The sequence below is a fragment of the Anolis sagrei genome, chromosome 1 (genome assembly GCF_037176765.1).
Source record: "Anolis sagrei isolate rAnoSag1 chromosome 1, rAnoSag1.mat, whole genome shotgun sequence".
In the NCBI taxonomy this organism is placed as follows: domain Eukaryota; kingdom Metazoa; phylum Chordata; class Lepidosauria; order Squamata; family Dactyloidae; genus Anolis; species Anolis sagrei.
In genome coordinates, this window is record NC_090021.1 from 82,354,113 (window position 1) to 82,373,611 (window position 19,499).

General features: G+C 40.5%; 1 protein-coding gene across 4 annotated transcripts in view; it reads left to right on the plus strand.

The window, feature by feature from the left end:
* Positions 1-3,164: 3,164 nt before the first annotated feature.
* The window catches only part of MED23 (mediator complex subunit 23), a 55,134-nt gene continuing 38,799 nt past the window's right edge, over positions 3,165-19,499 (plus strand). Inside the window, exons 1-12 of one of the 4 annotated variants that reach the window (XM_060753374.2) lie at positions 3,219-3,300; positions 5,800-5,953; positions 6,820-6,851; positions 7,187-7,274; positions 7,949-8,073; positions 8,192-8,303; positions 9,354-9,452; positions 10,404-10,505; positions 11,442-11,511; positions 12,198-12,310; positions 14,860-14,955; positions 15,569-15,586. In XM_060753374.2, coding sequence (XP_060609357.1) covers positions 7,188-7,274; positions 7,949-8,073; positions 8,192-8,303; positions 9,354-9,452; positions 10,404-10,505; positions 11,442-11,511; positions 12,198-12,310; positions 14,860-14,955; positions 15,569-15,586 — 822 coding nt within the window. In that variant the 5' untranslated portion in view covers positions 3,219-3,300; positions 5,800-5,953; positions 6,820-6,851; position 7,187. Of the gene's footprint in view, positions 3,301-5,799; positions 5,954-6,819; positions 6,852-7,186; positions 7,275-7,948; positions 8,074-8,191; positions 8,304-9,353; positions 9,453-10,403; positions 10,506-11,441; positions 11,512-12,197; positions 12,311-14,859; positions 14,956-15,568; positions 15,587-19,499 lie in introns of all 4 variants that reach the window. The other 3 variants (XM_060753376.2, XM_060753373.2, XM_060753375.2) reach the window with 3 other exon arrangements.

Here is a 19,499-nt window from a genome sequence, read left to right on the forward strand (position 1 = left end):
GAACAGGGGTCTCAAACTAAGGACCGGGGCCCGGATACAGCCCTCCAAGGTCATTTACCCCGGCCTCACTCAGGGTCAACCTAAATCTTAAACGACTTGAAAGCACACAATAACAACAATCCTATCTCATCAGCCAAAAGCAGGTCCACACTTCCCATTGAAATACTAAGTTTATATTTGTTAAAAATGTTCTTCGTTTTAATTGTTGTATTGTTTTAAGTGTTTTTTGTACTACAAATAAGATATGTGCAGTGTGCATAGGAATTCATTCATTTTTTTTTCCAAATTATAATCCGGCTCTTCAACAGTATGAGGAATTGTGACCTGGCCCTCTGTTTAAAAAGTTTGACGACCCCTGTTCTAGAACATCTATATATATAAATTTGTTAGGGGCATCCAACGAGGAATGGATAAAACTCTAAAAAAACCAATGAAACTTAACCAAAATGCCCATGCTCATAACACAACCCAAACATATTACTCAAAATGAAAAACAACACAACAACACACTCAAAACGGCAAAAAAAAAACTCAAAAAAACCCCAACGAAACTTAACCAAAATTCCCATGCCCATAACACAACCCACAAGGTATAAACGTATCTACTCTAAATGAAAAACAACACAACAACACACTCACAAAACGGCAAAACAACTGAGCATGCGCATTGGCGCCCAGCCGCAAGTTCCCTGGCGCGCGCACATGCCCTTCCGGCCAACGTTCCCTCTGTGGAAACCATGCCCACTCCAAGCCCCGCTGCGCCGCTTCCCGCACACACACACACCCCTGCCGCACATACACACACAACCCCACACTCCATCACTCCCCCCGCCGCCGCACACGCACACACGCAACCCCACTCCCCCCACCGCCACACACACACACGCAACCCCACACTCCATCACTTCCCCCGCTGCCGCACACACACACACACAACCCCACTCCCCCCGCCGCCGCACACACACACGCAACCCCACGCTCCATCACTACCCCCGCCGCCACACACACACACACAACCCCACTCCCCCCGCCGCCGCACACACACACAACCCCACGCTCCATCACTCCCCCCCACCGCCACACACACACACGCAACCCCATGCTCCATCACTCCCCCCGCCGCTGCACACACACACACAACCCCACGCTCCATCACTCCCCCACCCCAATCTTACCTCCTTTTACTTCACACCACCTCCAAACCCCACCCCGCCCCTTCCCGCCCTGTCAAAATCTAGGAAAGACAGGAAGGAAGGAAAGAAGGAAGAAAGAGAAAGGGAGGTAAAGAAAAAGGGGGAAGGAAGGAAAGTTAGAGAAAGAAGGAAGAAGAAAAGGAAAGAAAAGGAAAGATGGAAGGAAAGAAAAGAGAGACAGCAGAAAAGAAAGAAAAAGGGGGAAGGAAGGAAAGAGATAGAGAAAGAAGAGGAGAAGGAAAGATGGGAGGGAAGGAAGGAAGGAAGGAGGGAAAGAAGGAGAGAAAGAGGGAAGATTGGCCACAGCAACACGTGGCGGGTAAAGGTTGTTATTTCTATTATTATTATTATTATTATTATTATTATTATTATTATTATGCTATTGTTCCTATGAGACCCTGGAGGAATGGGAGAGGTGTCAAGTCCCAGAGGCAATGCATTGCATTATTGTTATTGTTATGATGGTGGTAAAATAAAAGGAAATAAAAAGTGAAAGAAGGAAGCAAACAGGGAGGGAAGAAAGGCAAAGGAAGGAGGGGGAGGGAATGAAGGACAGAGAGAAGGATGAAACCAAGTAGTGAAAGAAAGAAAGAGGTAGAGAAGGAAGAAAGGAAAGGGGGAGGAAAAGGGGGAAGGAATAGGTAGGTACCTCTCTTTCATAATAGTCCAGATATCTACCTCAACTTTGATAAGTTTTACTATAGGCCACAGCAACGCGTGGCAGGGCACAGCTAGTGTCTATATAGCCCGAAAAACCTGCAACAACCCAGTAATTCTAGCCATGAAACCCTTCGACAATAAGTTATACGTGCCCCAACTGTGACCATACCTCGTGAAGGCGGATCTGGCCAGGGTGGTCCATGTCTTAGTCACCTCCAGATTGGACTACTACAATGCACTCTACGTGGGGCTACCCTTGAAAATGGCCCGGAAATTTCAATTGGTCCAACAAGCGGCGGCCAGGTTGTTAACTGGTGCTCCTTACAGGGAGTGGTCAACTCTTCTGTTTAAGGAGCTCCATTGGCTGCCGTTCATTTTCTGGTCCCAATTCAAGGTGTAGGTGCTTACCTACAAAGCCCTAAACAGTTTGGGACCCGCCTACCTGCGTGACCGCATCTCTGTGTACAAACCCACACGATCTCTTCAATCATCTGGAGAGGCCCTGCTCGTGCTCCCACCTCCATCACAAGCGCGATTGGTGGGGACGAGGGAGAGGGCCTTCTCAGTGGTGGCCCCTTGACTCTGGAACTCACTCTCCAAGGACATCAGGCATGCCCCAACTCTGGCAGTCTTTAGGAGGAGCCTGAAAACGTGGTTGTTTCAGTGTGCCTTCCCAGAATAAGGAAACTCCCAGCAATATGTCCCTAAACGCACTTTATTAGTGATCTAGGATTGTCTGCATGTTTCATCCCTCTCCAAAATTTCTATCCTAGTTATATGTCACCTGGTCATGCCCAGCATTATTTTTAAATTTTTAATTATTACATTTGGCCCAGCCATAGGTTTTTAAATGTCATTGTGTTATTGTTAATGTTTATTGCTTATTTTCTGCTTATGAGTTTATTATTGTTTTGTATTACTGTTGCTATTGTTTTTATTGTTGTATTGTGGGCTCGGTCTCATGTAAGCTGCACCGAGTCCCTTGGGGAGATGGTAGCGGGGTACAAATAAAGTATTATTATTATTATTATTATTATACAGATTTCTCAGGAGGCGGACAAGGTGTCTTGGTATCCCCATACCACCAAGAACTTGCCACAATTTATTATGAGCCTGCTCCCATTGCCTTGAGCTATGGCCAAGCCCCATTCATTCATTAATTCATTGATTCAATGTAACCCATAGGCTTGCACTAACTCGTTCCTCCTGCAGGGGTCGCTACCGAACTCCCTCCGTTCTGCTTCCTAGAAGGGCTTCGCTTTGCAAAGCGCCGAGGAGACACCGCCTCCTCTCTCTAAGGAGACCCGGATGTGGAAGGGGATCCCTTCCGGGGTGGGGGCCGGTGGCTGCGGTGAGGCTCCTGCCAGCGAGAGGCGGGGGTCGTTTTCCGCTCAGCATGGCGGTCCCGATGGAGACCCAGCTGCAGAGCATCTTCGAGGAAGTGGTGGTGAGCGCCGCCTTCTCCTGCTCCGGGGAGGGAGGAGTGCGAGGGAGGGAGGACGATTTGATGCCTTCCTGGTGGGGTTTGGTCTGCAGCTCCCCTTCGCCCCAAAGAGATGGGCGGTGTCGTCCAGTGGCATCTGAAAGAAACCCATTCGATTAGACAGCCAAGGTGTCACTCTCTCAGCCACCCATGCGGAGAGAGAGAGTGTCAGATTTTTGGAGTCTTTCCGATTTCTGGATAAGCCCAGGATGCTTAGGCAGTTCACGTGTGGCTTGCCACAAGGGCTGCCTATGGGCCACAGGCCTCTCTCGCCCCTAACCTGTTGTTCCTCATCCTCCTGGCCCTGGGGGAGGCCACCCTTGCAATGCCTGAGGGCTCTTCCAGACAGGCCCTACATCCCAGGTTATCTGGCAATGTGGACTCACGTAATCCAGTTTAAAGCAGAAAACCTAGGATCAGATCCTGAGATAATATGGACTGTGTTGTTGTAGGTTTTTTCGGGCTATATGGCCATGTTCTAGAGGCATTCTCTCCTGACGTTTCGCCTGCATCTATGGCAAGCATCCTCAGAGGTAGGGAGGTTTGTTGGAACTAGGAAAATGGGTTTATATATCTGGAATGACCAGGTGGGACAAAGGACTCTTGTCTGTTGGTGCTAGGTGTGAATGTTTCAACTGACCAAATTGATTAGCATTTGATGGCCTAGCAGTGCCTGGGGCAATCTTTTGTTGAGAGATGAATAGATGTCCCTGATTGTTTTCCCTCTGTTGTTTTGGTGTTGTAATTTTAGAATTTTTTTAATACTGGTAGTCAGATTTTGTTCATTTTCATGTTTTCCTCATTTCTGTTGAAATTGGCCACATGCTTGTGGATTACAATGGCTTCTCTGTGTAGTCTGACATGGTGGTTGTGAGAGTGGTCCAGCATTTCTGTGTTCTCGAATAATATGCTGTGTCCAGGTTGCTATGGCTGACTTCTCTGGTTGAAGTAGTCTGCAGTGCCTTTCATGTTCCTTGACTCGTGTTTGGGCATTGCTGCGTTTGGTGGTCCGTATGTAGACTTGTCCACAGCAGCATGGTATACGGTAGACTCCTGCAGAAGTGAGGGGATCCCTCTTGTAATATGGACTGTCTGAAAGTGCCCTAAGAATCTTTTCGTGTGTGTACACACACACACATATTCCTGTTAACAGAATGCAAAACTTCATATATTAGATAATTTGGATTCAATTCTGTGAAACCCTGTGCTTCAATAAAGTGGTTTAAGATGCTTCAAAGTTTGGTTTTGTGTTCGTCTCATACGAAGCAGGGAGCAAGTTTGTTTTCTGCTTCCCTGGAGACTAGGACATGGAACAATGGCTTCAAATTACAAGAAAGGAGATTCCACTGCTGAACGGCTCTCACAGTCAGGAAGTTCTTCCTAATGTTCACCTGAACATTAGGAAGAACTTCCTGGCTGTGAGAGCCATTCAGCAGTGGAACTCTCTGCCCCAGAGTGTGGTGGAGGCTCCTTCTTTGGAAGCTTTTAAACAGAGGCTGGATGGCCATCTGTTAGGGGTGATTTAAATGCAGTATTACTGCTTCTTGGCAGGGGGATGGACTGGATGGCCTATGAGGTCTCTTCCAACTCTTTGATTCTATGATTCTAGATGTGAGGAAGCAAATATATTGGATGTGAGATCACAAAAAAATGCTTTGGAAGAAAAGGAGTTTGTAGAAAAGGAGTTTGTAGAAGCTAGGGATCATATCTGACCTGCTATTTATTACTAGCTCTTTTACTATGGAATACGTTTCATTGAACTCAACTGTTCTTGAACTTGTGCTTGTAATTATTATTAATTATTATTATTATTAACTTTATTTATACCCCGCTAGCATCTCCCGGAGGACTCGATGCGGCTTACGCAGGCCGAAGCCTCAAAACACAATACAGTAAAACAACACAACAGTAGAAAACATAGCAAATCAATAAGTTAAGCAAGCAATAACGGCAATAACAATACATCATGACACTTTAAATATAAAGAGAAGGGAAGAATCTCTTCAGGGAAACAAGAAAGCATCTTGGAAAAGGGAAAAAAGTACAATGCAGAACAGTGCAATTTAGAAACTTGTTCCAAATTATGAGTCAACATTTAATTCCGGACAACTATAAAATCACCTGAAAATACAGGAAAAACCTGTATTTCGTCATATATATTTTATTTAACTCCAGATCATTCAGAATTATAATATGACTTTGTGTTTACAGTCAGTGATGAATTTACTCCACCCATGTCAACATTTTGCACAGAGCTGGAATCCAAAATGCTAGACTCATCCAGCCACTTTGTATTTTTAAGACAGGAGATTTAAAATGTAATGTCATAAGCAGCCCCTTTGTTGTCTTATTTCTTTTGTTGATGTGATGATCTTCTGTGTGAGAGAGACAAGGTGTATGGCTAAGACCACCTTTGCGTTTATGTACTTCCTGATTGCCCTTGCTGGGCTCTCCTGTCCACAGAAGTGACTAGAGAAATCCGTAACAAACAAGGAACCAAAAGGTATTATGTCAAAAGAGCAAATACTGATTTAACTTTCCCAAGCAACATGGAATGCAAAGCCAACTTCAAATTGAGGCTCCAGATTCTTTGTGGAAGGATCTTTTGAAGTAAAAGGTAAAAGATTTATACGATCTGAAGAGAAACTTCTTTTTGACCATCTAATTCACACTTACATTCACTTCTCCATGACAGCAGACTGAATTTACTAGTGAATACACTTCTGAATAGATCAGATTGGAAAGCTACAAACTTCAGCTATCAACCACTAAGGGTTTATCTACATGGTAGAATGAATACAGTTTGACATCAGTTTAACTGCTATGGCTGAAAGCTATGGAAACATGAGAGTTGTAGTTTTACAAGGTCTTTTGCCTTCTCTGCCAAAGACTGCTAGTGTAGATCCCAGGTTTCCATAGCACTGAGCCATGATGATTAAAGTGCATTCATTCTACAGTGTAGATATAGCCTAAGAGTGGGAGTCAGACTCCTTGTACTACTAATGGGTATTAATGCATGTTGTTGTGCATTTCATTAGTAATGTTTCAAGATGCACAGGACGATCCTTACTTCCATTACCATCTTTATAGACACTTGGCATTTTTATAGCATTTTACATGTGTATGATTTTTTATTTTCATCCACTTTGGGTCCTGCTTTTGGCTGGAAAGGAGTGTGTTTATATTTCAGAGGAAGGAATTGGCAAAACCATATCTGAGTTTCTTTCCTATAAAAATCCTGTGAAATTAATGGTGTTACCATAGGTCAGCAGGTGATTTGAAGGCATATAAACACATATCTCTTTGTTAAACTTTATTTTTGAGTCTTTCATTAATCTTGTAAGTCATTTTCATCTTTAGAATTATGTTTTGATTTCCTGGACAACTTTGTTTTCCAATTGGGGTGATTGAACATAGGACAGCTAGTGTGCTCTTATCAGTACAAATCATATAATTTTTGTTTATCTGTTTTTCTCTGTGTAGAAAACAGAGGTCATAGAAGAGGCTTTTCCTGGGTAAGTTTATTTATTTATTTATTTATTTATTGTATTAGTAGCAAACCAAGGGTACAGTTGTAATGTATTTTGAAAGCACAAAGTTTAAAACTTGGTATTATATTAAATGTCCTTTGACCAGTGGCTGACCACTTGGAGTGCCTCTGATGTTGCTTTAAGAAGGTCCTCCATTGTGCATGTGGCAGGGCTCAGACTGCATTGTAATAGGTGGTCTGTGGTTTGCTCTTCTCCTGGGTAAGTGTAGTACTGCTGTTTTCTTGTACAGTTGTAAACATTCAGTTGTATTTGCTGGTCATAGTATGTTTTACAAATAACAGTGGCTTTATTTGTAATAGCATGTTTATGGACACGCCTGAAGATGAGAGAACCAAATTAATCAGTTGTTTGGGAGCCTTTCGACAGTTCTGGAGCAATCTTTCCCAAGTAAGTATAGCTGAGAATGTTTTCCAAAGCACCCAAAAATCAGAGCCCCGAGCACTTTATAATCTGACAGTATCTAGTGTAGATCTCTTGTAGGTATCTATAAAAGTATCTGGCAGATATAGAACACCTTATTACGAGGGATCTGAGAAAGTTCCCTACTAATAAATAAAAGCACAGGCTCCCTAGTAATAAAGAAAGTTCCCTAGTAATAAATAAAAGCAAGACTTTAAGAACTTAAAGTCGTCTCTTCTTTTTCCCCAATGTAAGCTGCTGTTCTTAACTTCTTCTTGCATATAGGGTTTCAGCAATGACTACCGTTAGGATACAAGCCCAGACCACAGAAGGCAGAAATGCAAGTCAGTTTTATTAAGCACTGCACTAGTTTTCACAATATCCAATGGCAACAGATGTTAACGACTGCATAGCAATGGCTACGAACCTGTTCTGTTTTCTGCCATCTTGGTTTCTTGGTCAGATTCATAGTAGTTGACTGTACTGAACTTTATTACTTTCAATAGTTGCATCAAAAGAATACTTAACCTCGTATTACAAAAATGGGAGAATATGGAAGGTAGTTGAGTTGGAGATTTTATCACTTTTATCATTTTGTCAATTATCTTTAGCAATTAATGACAAAGAAAGTGCACAATTCCTGATAATCCTTTCTTTTACAGGAGTCTCATGAACAATGCATCCAGTGGATTGTAAGGTTCATACATAGCCAGCATAGCCCTAAAAGGATTTCCTTTCTGTATGACTGTCTAGCCATGGCAGTGGAGACTGGGCTTCTGCCCCCCAGGTATGTCTCTTTTTCCAGACACTGGAGTACTGTAGTAGACAGCTGCTTATAATGGATCAGCTACTTCAAAGTTGTCCTTAGAAAATACATCACTCAGTTTTGCCTCTAATTTCTTTAGGATGGTCTGCGAGTCCCTACTGAATTCTGACAACCTTGAATGGGAAAGGACACAGCTATGGTCTTTAACATTTAAACTGGTCCAGAAAATAATTGGCGGTGTAGATTACAAGGTAATGCTCTTAAAAATCTCAATCTTGCAATATTTTTGTGCTTTCTCCTGCCTGTGAGCAGATTTTGCGGCAAGCTCTGTATAGTTTTCATTGCTTCATAAAAAGTAAATGTCTGATTTACCCAGTAGCTTAAGAAATGGTTCTGTATCTTGGTTTTATTTCAGAGTTGTATGATGTAGGATTTCATTAATGACATATGGTAATAGCATGATGGATATATAGAGAAATTAATTTGTTTAAGGTTACCTGTGAATTCCATGAATTGAATGCATGTTTTATTCTGCAGTTTCTGGTTCCCAGTATTATAATTAGTAGATGACTCAAATATACTTCTGAAAGTTTATTTGCTTTCATGTCTCTATTCCTATAATAGTTACATGATATCAAAAATGGTGGACATGGAGTAGACCTTTTCATCACCATCTTAAAAAAGGTGGAAGCTGCACTCCAGTTTTTGGTGTGCTGTACTGCATACACATTCCCATTTGTCGAACCAGGTGCTGAATGGAATATACAACTGATGGGATTCTTGTGTACAAAGCTCTGAACCCAATCCAGAGGAGATCATTGCATAGATACCTGCACATAGTCCTCCCAAGCAGGGCCTGGGAAACAAATAATACTTCTAATAATAATTTAGAGGAAGCAGGGAGAGCTGCTAAGTCATTGGGTGATTATTATTATTATTATTATTATCCACCATCTCCAAAAAGGGACTCGGGGTGTCTTAGAAGGCACTCCAAGATGCAGCATAATATAAATGGTACATGAGTATAAAACAGTATCACAGAAAAATTATAAAGACAACCACGATCAACACACATAAAAATAAGATAACACAATTTTTAAAATGTAGCCCATCTGTAGTTAAAACTAGCTGCTGTGAATTCACAACAAAAATGCTATAGCGTCAATCTCATATGTGGCATTTAAAGCGTTAAAATACAATTCAGAATACAGACTTAGTGAAAATATCGATATGTATGTTTTAATCTTCAAATGTACAATTTAAAAAAACTTTTCTCTGTGATTTTCTCTGAATATTTGTAGGGTGTGCGAGACCTTTTGAAAGGTATACTAGAGAAAATCCTAACTATCCCTAACACGGTCAGCTCTGCTGTTGTGCAGCAGCTTCTAGCAGCAAGAGAGGTAAGCTTGTAAAATGGTACAGTCTGTGATAGAAAAATAGATTACGTTAGACAAATCTGCATGTTCTTAGTGTAATTATGTCTGAGAGGAGCTTTTGAAGTTTATATTTTAGATTTATCTCCAAAGACAGCTGAAAAAGTTAAGTTTATCTGGCACAATACAAAATGCCCATGTGGCTAACCCTGACTTTGTTTCCTGGTGCTAATGAAAGTAACTGTTTGTAACATGCAAAGTGCAGTATTTTATGCTTTTATAGCACTTATCCTATATAAAATCTTCCTAAAGGCTCATTAATGCATTACCCAAAATACCCTGCCCTTTTAAAGAAAAATCCATTGCAGCGGATGAAAATATTTAATTTGACTCTCTTGTCAGTTCATAATGCACCTGATCAGAACATTCTTTCTTCAGTCTAAAAAGCTGTCGTTGTTTCTGCTGTGCCATTTTAGCATTCTAGAGGACAAGACTCTTTTATCAACAGAATTTTTAAATTGAAACTCCAGTTAACTGAAGCATTGTAGACAAATTACCTAATTTCACCTGTGTTTGCAGTACAAGATATCACTTGCATCCTTTCCATCTTTCTTCTAATTACAAACTCAGGTGCTTAGTTCACACGCCTTAAAGCCAAATTGAGTCAACAAATAACAAAATAAAGATATCAAGGAAAGCACAAAAGGGGGAGGGTGGGGACCAAGATTGGCATCTCCCACACTCTGCACCTCACAGAAGAGTCATGTTACCAGTATGTTTGCTCAAGACCAACCATGACCAGGAACTATTCCATGTTTGACAAGAATAAACAATTGAAAACATGAGGGATATCCTAGAAAAAGATATAGGAGGCTGGTTGGGTCTCCAAATATGATCTTTATATGCTAGAAATTCTGTCTGACCTGTCAGTTTGTATTTTTCAACACTTCTTTTGTTTTTGTTTTGTTTCTTGCGTAGGTTGTTGCCTATATTTTAGAAAGGAATGCATGTTTATTGCCTGCATATTTTGCAGTTACAGAGATACGAAAGTTGTATCCTGAAGGAAAACTTCCGCATTGGGTAAGATTTGAATATAAAACAATAAAAGGTAGTACTGTTTTTTTTTAATGGACTGCAAAGTAGAGTCCTCAAGAGCAGAAGAATACAAGAAATCAGTAGTCTGTAATATGCTTTTAACCTTGTAACCTTGTAATGCAGTGGTTCTCAACCTGTGGGTCCTCAGCTGTTTTGCCCTACAACTCCCAGAAATCCCAGTCAGTTTACCAGTTGTTAGGATTTCTGGGAGTTGAAGGCCAAAATATCTGAGAACAACTGTTGTAATGTGTCAGTATGCTTTTTATAAACTTGGAACTTGCAAGCATTCACTTTAATGTTAATTGGAGCCTGTTTTTGTTACTTTTAACATGACACCCACACATAAACAGTTTTATGAAACTCACACTAGTCAAAGCAGCTTTATAATTTAAGTACATAGTAACTCCTGTATTTGCAGGACTGGTATCTGTGGTTTCTTTTATCTACGTCCAACAAAAATATCCTTTCAAGGCATGTTCTAGATCCACCAATGCCACTCTGTGATATTCTTGGGCCAGAATTCAGATTCCCTATTATCCTCAGTTTTGTGCATTTGCACAAAGTCCAGGAATGTATCCCCCATAGATACAGGGAATGTATTGTTCCTTTAAGAGGCATACCAGCTCTTTTTATTACCCAGAGAAGGTTCTGTTTCCCATCTGAGCTGCCTTTTACAGCTGTAACTATAGCTATATCTTTGTTAATTTTTGAAAGGAATGAGAATTGTCTTACCGTGAGAACATGACCTTAAGTAATTGTATTAACTTTCCCATCAAGGCCAGTTTCCAGCTGCTAGACTATTTCCATTGCACTTGTTGGAAAATCAAAAACAACATTTTTAATTCACAACTGTTTACATTTGAATTTACTTGATGAGTGAATTTTATTCAACTGGATATTTTATTTTTATTTTATTTAAAGTTGTTGGGCAACCTAGTATCAGATTTTGTGGATTCCTTCAGACCTACAGCAAGAATAAATTCCATTTGTGGTAAGTATTCCAATAAGGCATATGTTCATGTAATATATTTGGGAGCCAGCATGATGTAGGGGTTTGGATATTGGAATTGGACTCTGGAAGCCAGGCCTCAAATCTCCACTCACCCATGGAAACCCAGTCTGTGATGTTGAGCAAGTCACACTGTTCAGCCTCAAAGGAAGTCAAAAGCAACTTCCCTCTGAAGAAATCTCTCCAAGAAATCCCAGTGATAAGTTTACCTTAGTGTAATCATAGGTCAGAAATGACTAAAGGCACACAACAATAAAATATAGTGTACCCTGGTAAGGGTATTTCAAGGAATAAATATGTATCGTGTAGGTAGCTATAAAATTGGCTTAAAAACTGAAATTTGGTGCATATTTAACTCATGACATCTTGCTTATAAGAACCTAAACCCAGTTGTAAGTCTCAGTTGGAATCAGTAGAACTTCCATGAATTTTACTTACTCAATTTACATTGGTTCAGTTAGAACTAAATTGAATTTAGGCCTACGAGATTTGGAAGTCAAGCCCATCAGGAATGGCTGCGGAACACTACTTGTTTACTAATTCCCGTGCGAAGTTATGTATGTTTATGAAAAGATGATTTAATATATATGGCCTTTTAATCCTTACAGATTTGGGGAGTAATGCACTTTGTGAATTACTTCTTCTCTCTTTGGTTCTAACACCTGTAGGTCGGTGTAGTCTTCTTCCTGTAGTAAATAACTCTGGTGCGATTTGCAACTCATGGAAGCTGGATCCCACAACTCTTCGCTTCCCACTGAAAGGCCTTTTGCCATATGATAAGGTAGATGTGCATGTGACAGTTGGCTGGTAAATATGAGCACTTCCTAGACTGTAAGCTGTTCTCCATCTCCATCAGCTGCTTCCAGAACTTCCTTGTGCAGTGTGAGAATCCTTAACATTGTTTTTGTAGCTAGTAAACCTATCAACAAAGCTTGACAGAAAGGGGAATCTTCTGAAGACAGATGTACTTAGAGTAGACAATCCTTTAAAAGAAAATAGCTTCTCAGGATGATTTCTCTTTTATAAGCAATTACTTCTACTTTCTGAATTTTGAATGGGCCTCTTGTTTTTAATGTTTCTGGGCTTTTTTCAGAAAATAGTAAGTTGCATCACTTTCAAACATTGATAGCTATGGGTTGTTATAAAGGGATGCAATATTTATTCCTCAAACCCAAAGGGAAAGGTGTATTGGGCAAGTTGGCTGTGCTGACTTCAACGTCTCCACGTTCGCTGTGTTTGTCAGTCTGAAAATGTATAGATCCTTTGTGCACTGTCTCCATGGCCAAGGCAAGGATACAACCACATTAGATGCAGCCATTTACTTTTACTTCATTCCAATGAAGCATCACAAGTATAACTTTTTATGGTGAAAAGTGAGAAAATGGTCACATGACATGAAAACCCAGGGAACCCTGGCTTGACCGTTAGGAGCAGCATGCTTGTCAAGTTGCTCAACCACCCCCACTTCATGTTATAGGCTATGAGAAATAACTATAATTTTGCATTTCATGGTTTCAATAAGCTTAAATAAGTTTACTGGTGTTAGTGTGGGCTTGGGTGGTGCAATCTCGTTAATGAAGATGGGATGTAGTCCCTCCACTCAGATATTTTTCTGCATCAATAAAACTAATTAATGTATTCATGTTTTGGCCATCTGCTTTATTGAGAGATAAACCAATGTGGTGTAGTGGCTTGAACGTTGGACTATGACTCTGGAGACCAGGGTTCAATTATTATTTATTTACTGTATTTTACCCCGCTTTATCTCAACCCCAAAGAGGACTCGGAGCAGATTCCAATTTGGCAATAATTCAGTGCCGCATTGAGACATAAAACATATAAAATACAAAATACAATATGCATTAAAATAATAAAACAGTAACATATAAATACATTTAAATAATCAGTTAAAAACATAGCACATTCCCCATTTGGACATGGAAGCCATCTGCCTGGGTGACCTTGGTCACAGAGCCGTAGTGGTGCAATGTATTAAACCCTTGTGCCAGCTGAACTACTGATCTGAAGGTTGGTGGTTCGAATCCGCAAGATAGGGTGAGAGCCTGTCAGCTCCAGCTTTCCATTCGGGGACATGTGAGAAACCTCCCACAGGATAGTATCATATCCAGGCATCCCCTGGGCAATTTCTCTGCAGATGGCAAATTCTCTCACACCAGAAGTGACTTGCAGTTTCTCAAATCTCTTCTGACACGATTGGGGACGGGGGGAAAAAACCTTGGCCGAGTTGCTTTCAGCTCCAGAAAACCCCATGATATGGTTCCCTTAGGATCGCCATAAGTTGGAAGTGACATGAAGGTAAACAACAAAGCAGACCATGATGAAGGCTGTCTGGTATCATCTGACCACCTGCATACCAAGCAAATCATGGAGCAAAGCAGTTTGCACCACTTAAATGCTCTTGGTATTCCTTGGGAGCAATAGAGCAATCTACACTTGCAACCAGGGTTTCTAGAGTTATTGGGTTTACTCATGTCATGCATCCCAGACCATGATGAATACAATGCAAGATATGGATCTTGCATTGTATAGTAGTGACAAAGTTAAGGATATGTGAGGTAATAGGTGTTGTGTAATTTCAAAAAAGAAAAAGCATTTCTAAAGAAAAGCAACACCAGCAATAACAGCGGTTTAGCACATCTGAAGCTTCTTGAGCATAGCAGTAGCGCAAATGAGCTTCAGCAGTACAGGAGCAGAGTCAAGCTTTAAGTTATAGGAAAGTAAATCAGGATCTAACTATCTAACTCTTCAGACATCTTGTCTCTCTCCATGCTCACAAAAGAAGAAAACGGAGGACTCAAGGCCTTGTGCTCAGATGCTTTGTATAGAAAGAGGCATGACCCTCAGAAGCATCAGTCTAGCAAGCAGTGGAGAAGAGAAGAGAGTAGAGTGATGGGGACAGACCAAGAAGGCAATGGAAGAAAGGCTTTCCCTGCCAGCTAACTCATCTGGCTATCTTAAGTCCTTGATGAGGACTATAAACTTGTGCAGCATGGTGGTAGAGTTCCAACAGTAGACTGTTATGTGAAAAATTCAATGCCTTCAGAGTCAAAATGTTGCCAAGTATTTTATCAATAGGTAAAAATTCAGTGTTGTGAAACAAGTTTTAAAATAAAATGAGAATGTTAGCCTAAGTTAAAGTTTACTCTTGAGTCAAACCGCTAGTCCACCTCTTGCCATCTGAAAAGTGCGAGAAGGGAAAGAAATCAAGTTTCAGTGTTTGTCAAGGTGAACGCTTTACTTTGAGAGTGACTCTGTTCTGTGTCAATAGGTTGGTATTTGTTTCCTGTTTTGTTTTGTTTTGTTTTCAAGGATCTGTTTGAGCCCCAGACTGCTTTGTTGCGGTATGTGTTGGAGCAACCCTATTCCAGAGATATGGTCTGCAATATGCTAGGTCTAAACAAGCAGGTACTGTATGGTGCTATAATGCTTTGTGCTTTGCATAGAACCTGCACTTTTCTTTTCTCTTTTTCTTTGCTATAGCTAACTAAGCAAAACAGTTGAGGTGCAGATCATGATTGTTCCCTCCTTCCTTCAATATTACCGCTTTAGGTGAATTGGGCATGATTATTCTGTTATTTACAGATTGCTTAAGGTTTCTAAATTAGTAGAGATTAAAAAAAATAATATTTTTGGCATTGCTTTTTTCCCCTATAAGGCCAGCCTCAAATATACCCTCGACAGATTCTAACTTGCAGCAGACAATTTTTTACTTGTAGTAGAAACACTTTTTTTTCACCTTTTTTTTTTTTTTTTGGTTGTGACACTGGTGGTAGATGTACTGCTTAGATGGTCTCTAGAACTTGTCTGTTGGATGCCTTGGCATGTTTTCATTACCGTCAGTGGTAATGAATGGTTTAATGTTCAGTGACTTTTTCTTTTTGCCTTACCATGTGGGAGGGCCTGGTCTGACTTGGGGTAACTTGAGGCTGGCCTCATAGTCACTGTTTTGTCTTTTCTTTTTTTCTTCCTTTATTTTTGTTCTGTCCTGTCTTGTCCTGCCCATCCTCCAATGCTCTAGACCTTGAACATTGCTCAGGTATGTTCACAACCTTACTGTTGTATTGTGACTAACGATACGCTGGCTGCTTTGTAGCCACTGATTCCAGTTCGAGAATACGTGTCTGGCCAGGGCTTGAAATTGGTGGGACAGTCACTTGCTAATATAGGGTCCAAGTTCTATCGAAATCTGAGTTTTTGAGAATGCAATGTAGTTTAAATAGGACATTAATAGCCAGTTCAGTAGTTGGCTTAAGCCACGTACCAAACATGCTATATTTTTGTCCAGATTATAAAATGCCCTTGCCTTTAAGAAATAGTTTCTATTAAAATCAGAAAGAAAATCCCTTCTGTCAAATTTTAGCATGCTTGAATTCATAAATGAAAAGTCAGCTTGACTAGGAAAGGTCAGCCTCAGTTTCCATAATAAGCTTCCCTTTTCAGTATCTGCAAATGGGCCAAATAAAAAATAGGTGAAAAGAAAGAAATACAAAATTAAATTGAAACAAACCCACTTTCTATTCACTTTTGTCTACTTGTATATTTAAATATTGGCCTCCTTGCTCTCTTTTGAATTAAAGTGATATTTATTCGAAGTACAATAGCGTTGGTGTTTGCAATACTATAGTGAAGGTTGTGTCAGTGTTTTCATTTTATAAAAACTCTTTATTTCAGAGATTGTACTTGACCATAATGTTTGCTTGATGCTGAAGGAGTTCATTCTAGAAGAAATCTCCACTCCCATCGTCAATAAGAGCCTCACACCGGCTCTCTTTGCAGTGATATAACAAAATAGCATCCCACTTTTGTAATATACATTTTAAACATTCTGACCACAATGCAGAGCCATTCATGACTGTCAGAGCTGTTTGAACACAAGGGGCTGATTTCCAGAAGAAGGTACCAATGGGCACATACCTCTCACATACACAATTTTTCAGCAAATCATGGCTCTGTGAATACCCTAATTCAGTAACCTGATGTAGACCCCTTGTAAATACATCAGAGTTACTCACTGGCATTTTCCTCTTCCCTTCAATGAAACAAGGCAGATGCCATGTGTCTATATCGCATCCTCTGCCTTGTACTGAGTAAAGAAGTCAATTAAGGCTGTAGCTCCATGTTACATTAGAGTGGCCACAAAATCTTTTATTGTGGAAGATATATTTTCTTAAGTATAAAATAATAAAATGATCCAACCAATTAGAATGGAGAAAGTATCGTATTGGATTAGAGCTTATTTGCATTTTATGGCTGTAAGTGCATTGATGTTTGCTTTGCAAAAAAACAGTGATAAGCAGACATCCCTCTTTGCACATCTGGGTATTCATAAGTGTAAGTCCTGAAGCCTTGAACCAATATATCCTGTGCAAATCATTCAATATTTATTGCTAAATGGACAGAGCTTCGCTTGGTATTGCACATATAATAGAAAGCATGGATTCAGTCTCAGAGTTGGAAGACATGCTAACATACTGCTGTGGCATTGTGTTTCTTCACTTCCCTGACTATTAAATAGCAGTCTTTTTAACAAAAGTCTAGAAAAGACCAAAAAGATGGCAAAATATGTGACTTGTTGTTGTTGTTATATTTCTTACCTGCCTCTCTCTGTGGTTCAAAGCAAGGCACAACACAGGTAAAAACATCATAAAACATCATATAAAATACACACATTAAAATGTGAAATACATATATTAAAATAAACAAAACAGAGATTAAAATGTAGTAAACTCAAGATGTGCATTTAAAATTCAGAGTTCAAACTGACAGGGTCAGTGTGCTGGAAGACCTATGTCTTCAGTTGTATTTTCAGTGCTGACAGCTGTTCCAGTAGGTTGTTCCTTGGGGTGGCCAGTGAAAAGGTCCTCCGAGTAGTTGCCAATCAGATTCTGACTGGTTGGAGTAACCACCCCGCAGAAGACCTCCATCTCCTGAGGGTCTGATTATGTGAGAGAAAGCGATCCTATAAGTAACCTGGACTCAAACCATGTATGATTTTAAAGGTCAAAGCGAACGCTTTGTTCTTTGTCCGGAAACTAATTGGCAGCTAATGGAGTGACTTTAACATGGATGTAATATGCTTACTCCTAGATGTTTCTTTCGCTAGTCTGGCTGCCGTGTTTTGAACTAATTCGAGTTTCCGAACTTGGTACAGATGTTGCCTACTATAAAGTGCATTGCTGATGTCCAGCCTTGAGGTTACCCGCGTGAGCACTACCAGGTTCCCACCAAATATTTGGGTTCAATGTGGGGTTGTCAAAACATTGTTCTTCCATATTTTTTTCAGCACATGCACAGCTGTTGTAGGCCCTTCAGGGGAATGGGAGTTTTTATGCATTTGTTACATCTTTGTCTGTAGTACTCTATACTGTGCTATATCTCTGTGCATTCTATCTGTAAACACTATTTAATGCCCAGTTGAGAGCTTTTTTTAAAAAAAAAAATAGAAATGACTTTTGAGAAAATAAAATGAAAAGGACAATTCAGTAAGTTGAACGTTCAGGTTGAAACACACACTCTGCATACCAAACTGAAGAACCAGACATGCACCATAACTTGGGAAATAATGGCACCACTTTTTTTAAATTACAGCTGTGGGCAAAGGTTGACCAACATGCCTGTTGATCAATTAGAAGTTCCCACTGGGCTGCCCCACACCAGGGGCAGCCCAGGCAGTGTGGAGAACATCTGCCTCCCACTGGGCAAGAATTTCCAGACCACACCTCTGATTCCCTGGATGGGACCCCCTAGAAAACCAATGCCTGGACTATACTTGTCACCCAAACCATGATCCACAACCAATGCCAACCTCCCCTTAAAGTTGTGATCAATAGAAGAATTATACAAATACCACACAAAACATGGGGAGGGTAGATGGGAAAAAGTTGGAGCAAACTGATAAGAGCTCACTTTGCTCCCGGCCTATATATTAAGTTACTCAACTGGAGTGGAAACCACATCTGGGCCACTCTGACCTTGGGGGGGGGGGGGGAGAGGTTGCTGCCAACCAGTGAGCAGGAAGTTGGCAGCTTTGAACCCATTGGCTGACCAGAGTACTCCAATATACTTTCTTCATATTCATGAGGTATCCGTAAATATAGTTGTGAGCAAAACAGAAATATCTACAAAGCTTTTTAATTTTAAAGAAATACTGTTCAATTCCTTTACTAAAATATTGCTACCTATCTTGCAAAAGTCTCAAGAGAGAGTCTGACTTCCAACTGAGTTCTGTCTGAGGTTACCTTTTCAACTCCCAGCAAAACTTCATGGCCAAGTTACAAAACTTTGGAATTCATGGTTTTTAATGGAAATGCTGGCAAACTATGAATCATAGGTGTGCTGCCATAATAGCAACAGTTTGTGAATTTTTTGTTCATGTGTCAGTGAAAAAGCATGAAGGGATTGTGTGTGATATTGCTTGGTGGGAATTTAGGGTGGGTGGTGCAAATTATATCAAATGCTCAGTTCTCAAAGGATGTAGGTCTGTTTGGGTTTAATATCTTGCAAAAGTTGTTTGTGCACTGCAATATCTGGCAGTTACAACTCCATAAAAATGGAATTCATATGGCACCGCATATGTAACTCATGAATGATTAAATTGAAATTAGCGTTAATGCCATGTTTGTCCATCTCACCCCATGCGACAATGTGCATTTGACTTGGGCCTATTTGCTCCGGGGCCTGAGTGTGTACAACTCCGTACACATGTGCCGTATCCAGGTGATCTGCTTACATTGCTATTGCTAAAAATAGGACATGAATATAGCTGAGTAGATGAAATAAGAACTTACTTGCACTGGAGAGCAATGAAGCAATGTCTCCTATTTAACTCCCCCTTTTCTCCCCCTATTCTCTTTGATCTCTTTTTGTATCTGGGGGGGGGGGGGCATAATTCCTCTCTAGAAAATGTTTCCAGCCCCAGGTTTATTTGTCGTGTCAGAGCAGTCAGTCCA